This window comes from Elgaria multicarinata, chromosome 21 (assembly GCF_023053635.1).
Source record: "Elgaria multicarinata webbii isolate HBS135686 ecotype San Diego chromosome 21, rElgMul1.1.pri, whole genome shotgun sequence".
In the NCBI taxonomy this organism is placed as follows: Eukaryota; Metazoa; Chordata; class Lepidosauria; order Squamata; family Anguidae; genus Elgaria; species Elgaria multicarinata.
In genome coordinates, this window is record NC_086191.1 from 14,055,436 (window position 1) to 14,069,151 (window position 13,716).

At 50.4% G+C, this 13,716-nt stretch overlaps 3 protein-coding genes across 3 annotated transcripts in view; 1 reads left to right on the top strand and 2 right to left on the bottom strand.

The window, feature by feature from the left end:
- The window catches only part of LOC134412386 (zinc finger protein 208-like), a 489,474-nt gene that overhangs the window by 188,675 nt on the left and 287,083 nt on the right, over window positions 1-13,716 (bottom strand). The window lies entirely within an intron of this gene.
- The window catches only part of B4GAT1 (beta-1,4-glucuronyltransferase 1), a 169,441-nt gene that overhangs the window by 75,814 nt on the left and 79,911 nt on the right, over window positions 1-13,716 (bottom strand). The gene's annotated exons all lie outside the window — the stretch shown is intronic.
- Window positions 513-9,100, top strand: CFL1 (cofilin 1). Its single transcript, XM_063145851.1, has 4 exons — window positions 513-673; window positions 3,778-4,085; window positions 6,779-6,855; window positions 8,220-9,100. Exons 1-4 carry the CDS (start codon window positions 671-673, stop codon window positions 8,330-8,332), a joined length of 501 nt encoding a protein of 166 aa, XP_063001921.1. The 5' UTR covers window positions 513-670; the 3' UTR covers window positions 8,333-9,100.

Below are 13,716 nucleotides of genomic sequence, written 5' to 3' on the forward strand. Positions count from 1 at the left end.
AAAACCATGCAGACTTGCTTCGGCTATGAGGCAGTATATAAATGTAATAAATAAATACAAATAAATAAATAAATAAAATGCAGACTTGCTTTGGCTATGGGGCAGTATATAAATGTAATAAATAAATACAAATACATAAATAAATAAATAAAATGCAGACTTGCTTTGGCTATGGGGCAGTATATAAATGTAATAAATAAATACAAATACATACATAAATAAATAAATAAATAATTTAAAAAACAACATGCAGACTGGTTTTGCCTGGCAAAAGGGTGGGGTGTGTGTGTGGGGGGGGGGAGTTTGAAGACATTCAGAGGCACTCTTCTCGAAGGAATACATTTCCCAGGATGCCCCGGGTGGGGTGGGGTGGGGAGGAAAGCGAGGAAGACTCGCTTTCCCGTGATGCCGCGCGCCGCCGGGCCGGAAGCGGCTGCTCCTCAGGCGGCGCCTTAAAGCGGAAGCGCTGAGCCGGGGCGGGGCAGCAGTTCCTTTTGGGCCTCGCTCGACGCGCAGACCGAGTCGAAGCCGCCGCCGCGGAGGAGGGAGAAGCAGCAGCGCCGCCGCCGCCGCCGACCCGAGAGCAGCCCCAGCACCAGCACCGCCGGCTCCTCTTCCTTCTCCTCCTCCTCCTCCTCCCTCCTTCTTCTTCTTCTTCGCCGACACAACCATGGTGAGGCCCGGCGCCCCCTCCCCTCCCTCACCCCCCCTCTCACGTCCGCCATCTTGTCTCCCGGCCGCCATTTTGTGGGGGGCTCCTGGGGGCCCCTTCCCCCGCCCGCTTGGAAAGGTGGGTTTGTGCCCCTGGGCTGCCCCCTTTCCCCCTCGCTACCTGCGGCGGCGGCGGCGGCGGCTGCCTCCCCCCGCCCTCAAAACACACAAATGCTGGTAGTCACGTGGCTAGTGGGGGAGGGGCTTCCCCTTAGGACCCCCCCTCTAACTTCATGATGTGAAGCTTCCCCCACACCCCACCCTCCTCCTCGTTTGGTTTCCTGTATTTGCCCCCCTCCCGCCAATTCGCAGGGGTGGAAAAGGACCCAGGAGTCCTGTATAAGGGGGGGGTCTTCTTCTCCCCCCCCCGTTTCCTTTGATCTGCGTTGTCTCCCTTTGCTACTTTCAGAACTAGGGAGGGAACCCAGGAGTCCTGCTTCGCATCCCCCTCCCCCGAATATCATACACTCTTCTCTCTCTAATACTCTCTCTCTATATATACTCTGTCTCTTTCTCTCTCTCTCTCTCTATATATATACTCTATATATTCTCTCTCTATATATATTATTATTATTATTATTTATTTATATAGCACCATCAATGTACATGTATATACACTTTACTCTCTCTATATATGTTCTCTCTACATATATATCTCTACTCTCTCTATATTCTCTCTCTATATATACTCTCTCTTTATATACACTCTACTCTCTCTATACTCTCTCTCTATATATTCTCTCTCTATATATATACACTATATATATACTCTCACTCTCTCTATATATACACACTCTCTCTTTCTCTCTCTATATATACTCTCTCTCTCTTTATATACACTCTACTCTCTATATATATTCTCTTATATATACTCTCTCTCTCTCTATATATATATATATACTCTCTCTATGTATATACACACTATATATATATATACTCTATATATATACACACTCTCACTTTCTCTATATATACACGCTACTCTCTATATTCTCTCTCTCTCTCTCTCTCTCTCTGCACCTTGCATCATCCTTTCTCCTTGGGCTGTATTTAATGGCGCTCCTGCACAGAGTAGACCCCCTTCGAAGTGAATGGGCCTGATCTACGGAAGGCTGATGATGGGATGTGGCCCCTTTATGCCCCTTCCTCCTACCTAAAAGGGGTGCAGATTGAATGCCCGGGGAAGAGCGGTACAGGAAAGACCCATTGTGTGTCCTGGGATGGGGCGGTTCAGGATTTAGTGGGGCTGTCATGGGGTCAGGGGGGCCTCAGCACCCTCCACCATTTGCGCTGCTCTCCTGGTCTGAGAAACTTGGTTCCTCTGGAGCTGTTCCTCCACCTCTCTTCTAAAATGTAGTCCTGTGTTCCAGTCTGCATCTTTTCCTGCTGCCTTTTGTTCTCCTCCTCCTCCTCCTCCTCCTCCTCCTAACCACCGGCCTGCCAAAAGACTCTGCAGAGACATTCTTGGGCTTTCTGTCCTGTCCATGTCCTGCCTTCTCTCCCCCCCCCCCAAATCCCAAAATAAGCCCTTCTTTCCCTCTACTGCTGGTTGTCGAATCCAAGAACGTCTCTCCCCATCCCTGCCGGCCCCCCTCCGCTAGGCTGCTCCCCATACGTGAAACAGTCGGGCCTTCTGTGCGTTCCCCAAACTCATGATACTGACAATAGATCTCTCTTTCTCTCCCCCCCCCCTCACTGCGCACTCATATCCTGGCTGCCGCCACTTAACATTCTCCCTCCCCGCCCCATGCGGCACAACTCCACTTCCTTTTCTGGCGTTGGCGGCCGCTGGTGCTTAGCGCCTCCTCCCTGAGCACCTGCTCCCCCGTGCTGTTCTTGTTTCAGACGGTTTATGCCAGATTGCAGGAGTCTTCCTTCGCTCCTGCCCTCTCCTGGGGGCAGGCATGGAATCAAGGAGACCCTGATTTCCCTGGCACTCCCTAGCTGGTTTGCCTCCCAGTTTCTGAGAGGTACAGCGCCTAAACCTGCCACTCCCAGATCCTGCCTGGAGATGAATGGCGCTTCAGTCCTGGCTCTCTCTAGCCTCTCCTCCTGGGATGGGACCCTCTGACTTGGCTTAAAACGTCAATTGGGGAGGGGGCTTCCTCTCTGTTTCGTGTGCTGAGTCTGTCTACTCATATTAGTGCGTGAATATTTTTTTTTTTTAACAAGGGCTAGGTCAGATGCTGAGATGAGACACTGGAGCCCAGTTCTCCCAAAGAAGGCGCTCAGTCTTGTGCATCCTTGGCTGTTTAAGGCCTTTCTGAGCAAGGCCGGGCTCATTCAGTCACCCACATTTGCGGTTGCCATGACCCTACCCTCCTAACTTGTGTGTGTGTGTGTGTGTGTGTGTGGTTTATCTCTGCCACGATGAGCTTTAAGGTGTTGAGTGTCTCTGTAACACCAGCCCAGGGAAGGTCCCCTGCTCCCCCCCAGTTCCAAACTTGGGGGGGGGGGGAAGTGAGCGGGGCTTGCCTTTCGTCATGCTGTGTTTCTAAAACACTTCTGCCTGTGGGTGGTTAGCGAGGGCTTCTGCTTGCCAGAGTGGGAAGGGATTTTGCTGTAGCGAGTGAACGCATGGATCGCTGTTTCTGAGCCCTTGCTTGTTAGCGTGGGAAAACCGGATCAAACCAGAGGCCCATTTACTCCATTATCCTGTTTGCCACAGTGGCCAGTTAGATGCCTCTGGGAAGCCCACGAGCAGGACATGAGGGCGTGAGCCCTCTCCTGCCGCTGTTTCCCAGCAACTGATACTTTGCCCTGTGAAACACGGGAGGTAACATATAGCCATCAACCCTGGCTAGTAGCCATTGACAGACTTTTCCATGAATGTCTCTAATCCCGTTTCGAAGCCGGTAGCCATCACTGCATCTTGGGGCAGAGAGTTCTGTCAATTACTCGCCGCTTGGCTTCATGGGCTAACCCCAAGTTCCAGCATTATGAGAGTGGGCGGAAAGTTCGCTCTTAACGTTCTCTGCGCCATGTAGGTCCACTTCCTCCGGTACAGCGACTGCTGACCTCTTTCCCTTTTCCCCTTCTTCCCCCCTCCACCCCACCCCCTGGCAGGCCTCCGGCGTAGCTGTCTCGGATGGAGTCATCAAGATCTTCAATGACATGAAGGTGCGCAAAGCTTCCACTCTAGAGGAAGTGAAGAAGCGCAAGAAGGCTGTGCTCTTCTGTCTGAGTGAGGACAAGAAGAACATTATCCTGGAGGAAGGGAAGGAGATTCTGGTGGGCGACGTGGGGGACACCATCGACGACCCCTACCTGCACTTCGTCAAGATGCTGCCCGACCGTGACTGCCGCTATGCCCTCTACGACGCCACCTACGAGACCAAGGAGAGCAAAAAGGAGGACCTTGTCTTCTTCTTCTGGTGAGGACCCCCAAAAAACCAACCGAGGCCTGCTGCCAGAGCAGCCCTCGTTCAGCCCCTGCTCAGTACTTGCCGAAGCATGAAACCACCATCCATGCTTACAAGCAAATGTGAGCAGGATTGAGGTTCTGGAACCCTTTCAATTTGGAGGTTTATTATTATTATTATTATTATTATTATTATTATTATTATTTTGGAGGTCTTTATTTATTTGGAGGTTTTTATTATTATTTTGGAGGTCTTTATTTATCTGGAGGTTTTTATTATTATTTTGGAGGTCTTTATTTATCTGGAGGTTTTTATTATTATTTTGGAGGTCTTTATTTATCTGGAGGTTTTTATTATTATTTTGGAGGTCTTTATTTACTTGGAGGTTTTTATTATTAGTTTGGAGGTCTTTATTTATCTGGAGGTTTTTATTATTAGTTTGGAGGTCTTTATTTATCTGGAGGTTTTTATTATTAGTTTGGAAGTCTTTATTTATTTGGAGGTTTTTATTATTAGTTTGGAGGTCTTTATTTATTTGGAGGTTTTTATTATTTTGGAGGTCTTTATTTATCTGGAGGTTTTTATTATTAGTTTGGAGGTCTTTATTTATTTGGAGGTTATTATTATTTTGGAGGTCTTTATTTACTTGGAGGTTTTTATTATTATTTTGGAGGTCTTTATTTACTTGGAGGTTTTTATTATTAGTTTGGAGGTCTTTATTTATTTGGAGGTTTTTTTTAAAACCCGTTTTTGTCTCACAAGGAAAGAGGTCTCTAAATAGACCCTTTCTCCTTTGCAATAAAAAAAGCGTGGCTATCTTCTGAACTGGAAACTAGCTGCTGGACTAGCTGCTCCAGCCAATGCCTAGCCTCAAGACAGCTTGAGGTCCTTTTGAACAAAGAGCTGTTCCTGGTTTAGAAAACATTGAGGACAAGCCCCTTGGGTTTAGGTGACATGTGAGCGAGGACATGTTGGGGAGAACTCTGGGCATTTCATGGGTCTCCAGAGGCCTTATGGTGTTGATTTATGTCATATTGGTTCTCTTTTAAGCGTTGATATTGAGGAAGCAGCTTCTTTGACGTGCGCAAGACTCTTAGGGTAGGGCGGCATATCCCACTGCCTCAAACACTTTGCAACACCTAGCACAGTGGCTTTTTGGTATTTACAGCACTCTCATGCTGCTAAATCTACAGTGTGTGTGTACATCCCCCCCCCCCGCCCCCAAAATGTGGTTGAGGGGAATACCAAATGCCTTTGTACCAGTATCATGATGCTGCGAGAATACAATCATTGGACGACTTCTATATCGCAGGTAATTGGGGCAGTACAGACAACCTTGGAATGCTGGGAAGGGTGGCTGTCAGAAACTGCCTTACCCCCGGGTCAGGTTAATCCAGCCTGCTGTTGCCGACACTGACTGTCAGCAGGGGCTCTCCAGTCTTTCAAACAAAGTTCTTTCAAAGCCCTACTTGGAGAATCCGGGGTTAGAACAGGGGGGTCAGTCTGCGTGCAAAGCCTTGTCCCCTGCTGCTGAACTGCAACGCAGGCCTTTGTCTCGTGCAGAGAAACGACCACTAGACTCATACGTGTTCTTTATCCCATTGGAATCCCGGTGTAAAGAGCTACACATGTGGTCTCTGTCCTCTAGCCCAGTGGTTCCCAAACTTTTTCAGGTCGCCACCCCCTTGTTTGTGGAACCCCTTGTGAGTTCCACAAACTCACGCCCAGTGCCCCCTACCCTACGCTATAAAAATCATTATTCAGAATTGCGGTTTTCAACGACTCACTAAGGAAGATAACAATAAAATTCAAACCAGTAACAATTGAATATTTATTCAAAATCCAATTACATTTTTTTTTAGTTTATTCATTTAAATATAATTGATGAACTTGATCCAGTGATATCATCTTTTCAAAGTCTGATAGTCATTAGCAAGGATATTAGATCTCACATTTAGTAACTAGGGTAGAGTTACTAAACTATTCTGTAAATTTACACTATTCTGTAAATTCTTCATGTGATGGATGGGCTTGAAGTGATACCAGTTTCCCAATGTCTGGTTTGAAGTCACTTAACATGAGTCTTCAATCGCCACGTTTAGTAATCTGGAATCGATTTCTTTGCTTGGAGAGAAGTAGGCAGACCACACTAAAACCACATTCCACCCAATATGATGTTGGAAATGCAACCAGGAGCTTCTGAACCGCTCTCCGTAGTGCAGGATAGCGATCAGAAATGTCCTTAGAATCATAGAATCATAGAATAGCAGAGTTGGAAGGGGCCTACAAGGCCATCGAGTCCAACCCCCTGCTCAAGGCAGGAATCCACCCTAAAGCATCCCTGACAGAGGGTTGCCCTTCTGTATCCAAAACTCCTGGTACGGAAAAGACCACCTCGAGCGCCCCCCCTGCTGCCCCCTTGCCTCTTAACGCCCCCCTATGCAATCCCACCGCCCTCTTTGGGAACCACTGCTCTAGCCTACCAAAGGGTCCGGGATTCCCTCTTGGAGGCAATTGCTCCTTTCAGCAGGTGGGTAGCGTACTGCTGCCTGCTGCCTTCCAGATGGGAGTTGCAGTCCAACATACCTGGAAGGCACCAGCTGGGCCAGGCTGACAACAGCCCACGTCCCTCGCCGTGCTTCCCTGCCTGCTCTTTGCCCATCTCCTCTCCTCCCTCTTGAGCTTGCTGTTCTCTCTCCCCGCAGGGCGCCTGAGAGTGCCCCCCTGAAGAGCAAGATGATCTATGCTAGTTCTAAGGATGCCATCAAGAAGAAATTTACAGGTGAGAGCCGGCGGGGCTGCGGCTTGTACACCAGAGGGTTGGTGGCGGGGCTCTTCTGCTAGGCCGGCCCGTGTCTTGTCCCCGGGGCGCTGCCCTGGGAGCAGCACGTGGTGATGCACAATCGCTGACTAACCGCAGCCTGGTTAAATATCTGGGATTAGCAGGCTGGGGCTCCAGCGCCTTGTTAGAGAATCAGCCCTTGGCTTAGTCAGCACCGCAGACGACGCAGTGTTGGTGCCTTGACTAATGACCGTCTGTGCGGCGCTCGGGCCTTGCAAAGGGCTCAGCCCTGTCCTTGGAGTTGGGGAAACCGAGGCTGAGAGGAGCAAGCCCGAAGCCCTGCCTCCGCCTCGTTCCTGTCCGCAGTAAGCACCCCGACCCACGCCGAAAGAGCGCGGAGGGTCTCAAAATGATCCAGACCTGTCGGTAAACAGTTGGGTTCTCTTGGAGAGACGCCATTAGAGGAAGCGAGTCACATTTCAGTCTCCCTTGGCTGCTGGCTTCGTCCTGCCCTGTCCCAACGGTTGCATTTTCGGCTTTTAACGTACACTGGCCCGGACGGCTGCCATTTTATGCGGCTGGTTTGAAAGGACCGAAAAGAAAGGGAATGAGACGCATTCGTCTGGACTTCGGGAAGTTGCGTTAATTCCAACGGGGTCACAGTGAAGCAGACTTCCTCTACCTGGTGTCCTCCAGATACGGTGTTGAGCTGCATCCATCAGCACGCCTCAGCCAGTCCAGCATATCTGCAGGGCAGAACGCTGCAGTGAACTGTGACTTCCTTAGTCTGGGTCCGGTCCTAAATACCTTTCAGACGGCCGGGCAGCGAAAGGAGTCCTAGCCTGTCAAACCGTGAAGTCGTAAGTTACGTCTTCGTACCCTCGAAGCCGGCAGGGACTCGTTAGCCACAGTCAGCTTGTCTCCTCGCCTTTCATTGGGACTGAAGCGGTGATTCATATAGATTTGTGTGTTCTACTGCTTGGCCGCCCTGCCCAGCCTTCCGCTTTGACCGTCGCCTGTAAACAAGGCGCTGAGACCCCTCCTGTGTCCAGCTCTACCGGCCGCCGCCCTGCCCACACCCTCGACTCTTGAGTCTGGCCTTCTGCTCGGTTGGGCCTCGCTGTCCGGCTGAACTGCCGGAATAGCTGTGCCTGCTGCGACCGTGCTTCTGCCCTGAGCGTTACACCCTCTCCGCTGCACATGGCATCACCGTTCCACAGCAACCTTCAGGGAAAAGCCGGTGGGAAGGAAGGGGGAGGGGTGATCCCCCACCCCCGTGGCGGTGCCAGGCCTATAGGATAGGCTTGGTGTGGGCAGGGCAGCGCATTCACTCACCCCCCACCCCCAAATCTCTTCCTTTGCAGGGATCAAGCACGAGGTGCAAGCGAACTGCTACGAGGAAGTGAAGGACCGCTGTACCCTGGCGGAGAAACTGGGCGGCAGCTGCGTCATCAGCCTGGAGGGCAAGCCCTTGTGAGCGCCTCCCCCTCCCCTGCCGTGCCAGCGTCTCCAGAGCTTCCATGTTAACGGCCCTGTGCTACCGTTTTGGGGTTTTGGTGGGCGGGATGGGTTTTCTCCCCTTTTTAGTTACGTTCCAGTCTCTTCTGCCTTCTCACCTTTTTATCCCCTCCGGTGCTCCCCTCCTGTAACAAACAAACAAACCCCACAAGCGGTTGCCTCCCAGCTGTGCAGCTGCTGTTGAAACTTGCCAAACTAACCACGACTCTTCCCCTCCCTCTTCCAAGCCCAGCCATTAAGGTGACATTCCTGGGAGGGGGGCTCCACTCCTGGGCTGCCTCCCCCCCCACCCACCCTGTGGGGACCGTCGGCTTCCTCCATTCCAGCTGTGGGACCACTTTCGTGAGAGAGACTCCACTCCTGGCCAAGGCTTGCAGCGAGGGGGGTCTATCTAAAGGCAGGGGTGTTCAGGGCCCCTCATTCCAAAATTAGCCCATCATTCCCAGTGTGTAAATTTTTTTTTTAACGGTCTCTGTATGTGTGTTTTGGAAAACAAATGTGGAATGGCAGCTGCGTTCCCAGCCCCTTCCCCCCCCCCATCCCTATGATCCACTACCCCCCCCCTCCTTACTGCCATAGTGGCTTTGTGCTTTGTCCGTAGTACTGTGTATAAATGAGATATTGTGGAGAAAGTTGCACCCATCTCAATGTCGGGGGGGTGGAATTAACAGAATAATGGAAGCAGCACCAATGACCTTCAATAAAAAAAACCCACAAAAAGAAATAATGCTGCCTTTTCCCGCGTTGCTCCTTTCTCGCCTGAGCTTCGGGGTTAAGCGCAGCGCTTTGTGTCCAAGGTGCTAAATTATTCTTGGTTCTGGGCCAAGGAAAGCAAAACTGCTCAAATGATGCCGGTCCGTTAAATCTGGGTGGTTTCGTGTTAGTAAAGTCCTGCTTTACTAAACCAGGTACTGGTTCCTCTCTCTTCGGCCCTGGTTAGGCCTCATCTAGAGTATTGCGTCCGGTTCTGGGCTCCACAATTCAAGAAGGACGCAGAGAAGCTGGAGCGTGTTCAGAGGAGGGCAACCAGGATGATCAGGGGTCTGGAAACAAAGCCCTATGAGGAGAGACTGAAAGAACTGGGCATGTTTATTATTATTATTATTTATTTATATAGCACCATCAATGTACATGGTGCTGTACAGAGTAAAACAGTAAATAGCAAGACCCTGCCGCATAGGCTTGCATTAGCCTGGAGAAGAGAAAGCTGAGGGGAGACATGATAGCACTCTTCCAATACTTAAAAGGTTGTCACACAGAGGAGGGCCAGGATCTCTTCTCAATCCTCCCAGAGTGCAGGACACGGAATAGCGGGCTCAAGTTAAAGGAAGCCAGATTCCAGCTGGACATCAGGAAGAACTTCCTGACTGTTAGAGCAGTACGACAATGGAATCAGTTGCCTGGTGAGGTTGTGGCCTCTCCCACACTAGAGGCCTTCAAGAGGCAGCAGGACAACCACCTGTCAGGGATGCTTTAGGGTGGATTCCTGCCTTGAGCAGGGGGTTGGACTCAATGGCCTTGTAGGCGCCTTCCAACTCTGCTATTCTATGATTCTGCTAGTTTATGGTGGGTGGTGGTGGTGGGTGGGAATGAGGGTGCAGAGATGTATATTTTGTGAACCGCCCCGAGAGTTCCAGCTATTGGGCGGTATACAAATGTAATAAATAAATATATAACTGCCTTCCCCAGCCTGTCCATACAGGGGAAAAATTCAGCCACAGCTCCGCTTCAGAAATCTACCAGGTACTGCCCGCGGCCTTTCCAGCCCGCCTCTGCATTAAAATGAAAGTTGATCTTTAATCTGGAATAAACAGAACTAAGTTAATATGTTCCATCCCATCCAAATCTGGTTCGACGTGTACGTTAATGGATCGCTTTCTTGCCCCGAAAGGTGCACAATCTTTTTGACCCCGCAGGTCACATCTGGCTGCACCCCCCTGCCCTAAAGCCTCAAGTCTGGATTGCCTTTAATGTTTAAGGAAGAGGGGAATTAAAATTCACAGCCTCCCCTTGTGATTTGCCTCACAGCCCAGCTTAGTTAATATACCAAACCAAGCGTCGCGGGGTGTGTGGGGGGGAACCTGAGCAGTCAGCCGTTCACCTAAACCCACTTCCCCATAACCTCGAAGGATGTGAGCTTCCGAGTCTCACAGAAGGTTTTGCCGAATTGGAAGTACGCTGTGATGTTCCCTCACCGAGGCTAAATAAAAAGGAGCCTCTTCGTTATCCGTATGTGGGCACAGGGCGCTCTTGAAATACAGCCCGCCGTTTTGTGTGTGTGTGTGTGTGTGTGTGTGTGTGTGTGTGTGTGTATCACAATCCTAGCAAACGAGCACTGCGCCTTCCCTGTGCTTCTACCTAACGCTGGGAGACAGTCACCTCAACAGACCGCCGCTGAAGCTTCCCTGGCAGTAAATGACACCCTTGCTCCAGAGGGTATGAGTCAAACCGCAAGAGTTCAAATTACAAATGAGGGGATTTCGACTAAACAGCGAGAAATTTTGGGTGATGCAAACTGGTAGTTGGAAGATGTCACGCTCTCCTTCATTGGGATGTTCTGCACCTTTTCGTGGATACTCTTGCATCGGCGGGGGGTTGGACTAAATGACCTTCGAGGTCCCTCTCAACTCCCATGTTTCTAACAACAGCTTCCTAGGAGGCAATCGGCTAAATCTGCCTTCAGTCAAGTCACAATATCTGCTCCAGCGCTGGCATGTTTAGCCTGGAGAAGAGAAGATTGAGGGGAGACATGAGAGCACTCTTCAGATACTTGAAAGGTTGTCACACAGAGGAGGGCCAGGATCTCGTCTCGATCCTCCCAGAGTGCAGGACACGGAATAATGGACTCAAGTTAAAGGAAGCCAGATTCCAGCTGGACATCAGGAAAAACGTCCTGGCTGTTAGAGCAGTACGACAATGGAACCAGTGACCTAGGGAGGTTGTGGGCTCTCCCGCACTAGAGGCCTTCAAGAGGCAGCTGGACAACCCTCTGTCAGAGATGCTTTAGGGTGGATTCCTGCGTTGAGCAGTGGGTTGGACTTGATGGCCTCATAGGCCCCTTCCAACTCTGCTATTCTATGATTCTACTCCAAGGCGTCAGGCAGAAATGTCTCCCAGCGCTGCGAAAGGGTCCTTCAACGAGAGTTGTGGGTGACCTAACCTGTGAAGCTGTATCCTGGCAAAACTGTGAAGCTTTATATAGCCAGCACCTTCGATTACACCTGTTTAAAAAAGAAAAGCTGGTGGAGAGATTAGGTTATACTGGGAGGGGACCCCAGCCTTGAATTCAATCCCTGGTAAGAAGGCACATGTGATGGGGAAAGTCCCTGCTTCTCTGCCAAAGACATCACTGGTCCAGACAGCCTGCCCTGGGGACATAGAAACTTCAGCATGCCGGGGCCTGTCCCCATTAACTTAGCCGGTGGCTATGTTTTAGTCTCCCTGCAATGTTTTCAATCTCATCTTGAGAAGCTGATGCTTTTCTGGACTAGTATTTGTGGCTCCTTCGCATGTGCCCCCTCTCCAGCTTTCTCAAGGTTGCCGCTGCCAATATTCACTGCCTCCAAGCCCTTCCGGCACTGCGGTCTTGCGTCCCTGTGGCTCAGTCTGTCCTTGGGTGGGGCTGGCCGTGTTACCTTGGCTCCACATGCACACACACACACACACACACACACACAGACCAAAGTCCTGGGTGGGGCTGGCGGCCTTGATTTAAGTCATCGCTGCCTCCGGTGCCCCAGGAGCTGAGTCAGCGTGGCACCACCTTCTACCAGCTGCGAAAGGACTCACGGGCTGGTGGAGGCACTGCGTGTGTCAAAGCAGAGAGCATTTGGCTCTCCTGCAGTTCCAGGCCTGAGTTGGAATAGAGGCCCTGTTCTATCTTCTTCACAACCCTGCGGGGTACAGTAGCTGGAGTGAGCGTCCGGCCCAACATCAGCTGGCAGGCAGGCTTGCCCCTTGGGACAGCCCAGTTTAGCGTTCTGACCACCACACCGGGCATGCAGAACGTCTTTTAACCCGAGGGCCGCATGGCAGGGTTGGTTGCGGCCAAAGGCAACGGGGACTCTTCTCGATCCTCCCAGAGTGCAGGACACGGAATAACGGACTCAAGTGACAGGAAGCCAGATTCCGGCTGGACATCAGGAAAAACTTCCTGACTGTTAGAGCAGTACGACAATGGAAGCAGTTACCTAGGGAGGTTGTGGGCTCTCCCACACTAGAGGCCTTCAAGAGGTAGCTGGACAAGCATCTCTCAGGGATGCTTTAGGGTGGATTCCTGCATTGAGCAGGGGGTTGGACTCGATGGCCTTGTAGGCCCCTTCCAACTCTGCTATTCTATGACTTTTCGACCTCTTAGAATGGTGTGTGGGGGGGGGAACGGTACGAAAGATAGGAAAACTTCCAAAGGACCCGCAGCTAGAGAGGGAAAGGGGCGTGAAGCCAGGAAGTGGGGTGTGTGTGGCATTTTGGGCTAAGATTTAGCCCAAATTTGGGGTGAGGTTCCGCACCGTTGCAAATATAACCTGCAGGTGATACTGGCTTGCCCTGATGGGGCCCACAACTGGCCGTGCCCACAACTGTGTCTAAATACAATGTAGGTCAGAAAGCATATCTTAGGGTGCACATTTAGACAGGACTTCCCCCACACACCGCATCTAAACATGCATAAAATTGCACTTTCAGCTGTTCAAAATACTTTTGCTCCGAAGCAATCTCTGTAAGGTATTCTAGTCTGGCGTCCTCTACATCTTCCCCCTTTTCGTGACAGGACGCTGAGATTCATGGGGAACGCTGAGGTATCGAGGCCTTCCCCCCCCCCCCCCCGTCCTAAACCTGCATAGGATTGTGCCTTGATTTCCCCCCCTTTGCCCTAAATTAAACATGCGGTTAAGGAATTGTGATATCTAGCCCTGATGACGCACGTGGCTTGTGGCTTTTTGTTCTCCGTTGCTTGGGGGCAGTGCCTGCTTGTGGAATGAGTCACACACGAAGTTCAAAGTCAAGTTTCCCTGGGTGAGAGACTTACTTTAATATTTTTTAATATATATATATCTATATATATATCTATATCTAAAAGTGCCTCTGAGCATGTGCAGAGTTCCTGAACCACCCGGGGGGGGACCCGTGATGGTGGCAAGTTTTATACTGTCTGTTTTATACTTTGAATGTTTTTAATTTTTGTGAACCGCCCAGAGAGCTCCGGCTATTGGGCGGTATAGAAATGTAATAAATAAATAGATAAGGCAAGGAGAAGCTATGACTCCTAAGCTTTGAGCCCAGTAATCTTTAGAAAGTTAGGATTGTGTACCATGTGCTGTGTGTGAGAGAATTTATTTATTTAAA

What these genes read in the sequence shown, in the direction of transcription:
- CFL1 (XM_063145851.1), top strand. An exon ending in GACCTTGTCTTCTTCTTCTG is followed by an intron (nt 4,086 to 6,778) that starts GTGAGGACCCCC and finishes CTCTCCCCGCAG; the next exon opens with GGCGCCTGAGAGTGCCCCCC. An exon ending in CATCAAGAAGAAATTTACAG is followed by an intron (nt 6,856 to 8,219) that starts GTGAGAGCCGGC and finishes CTTCCTTTGCAG; the next exon opens with GGATCAAGCACGAGGTGCAA.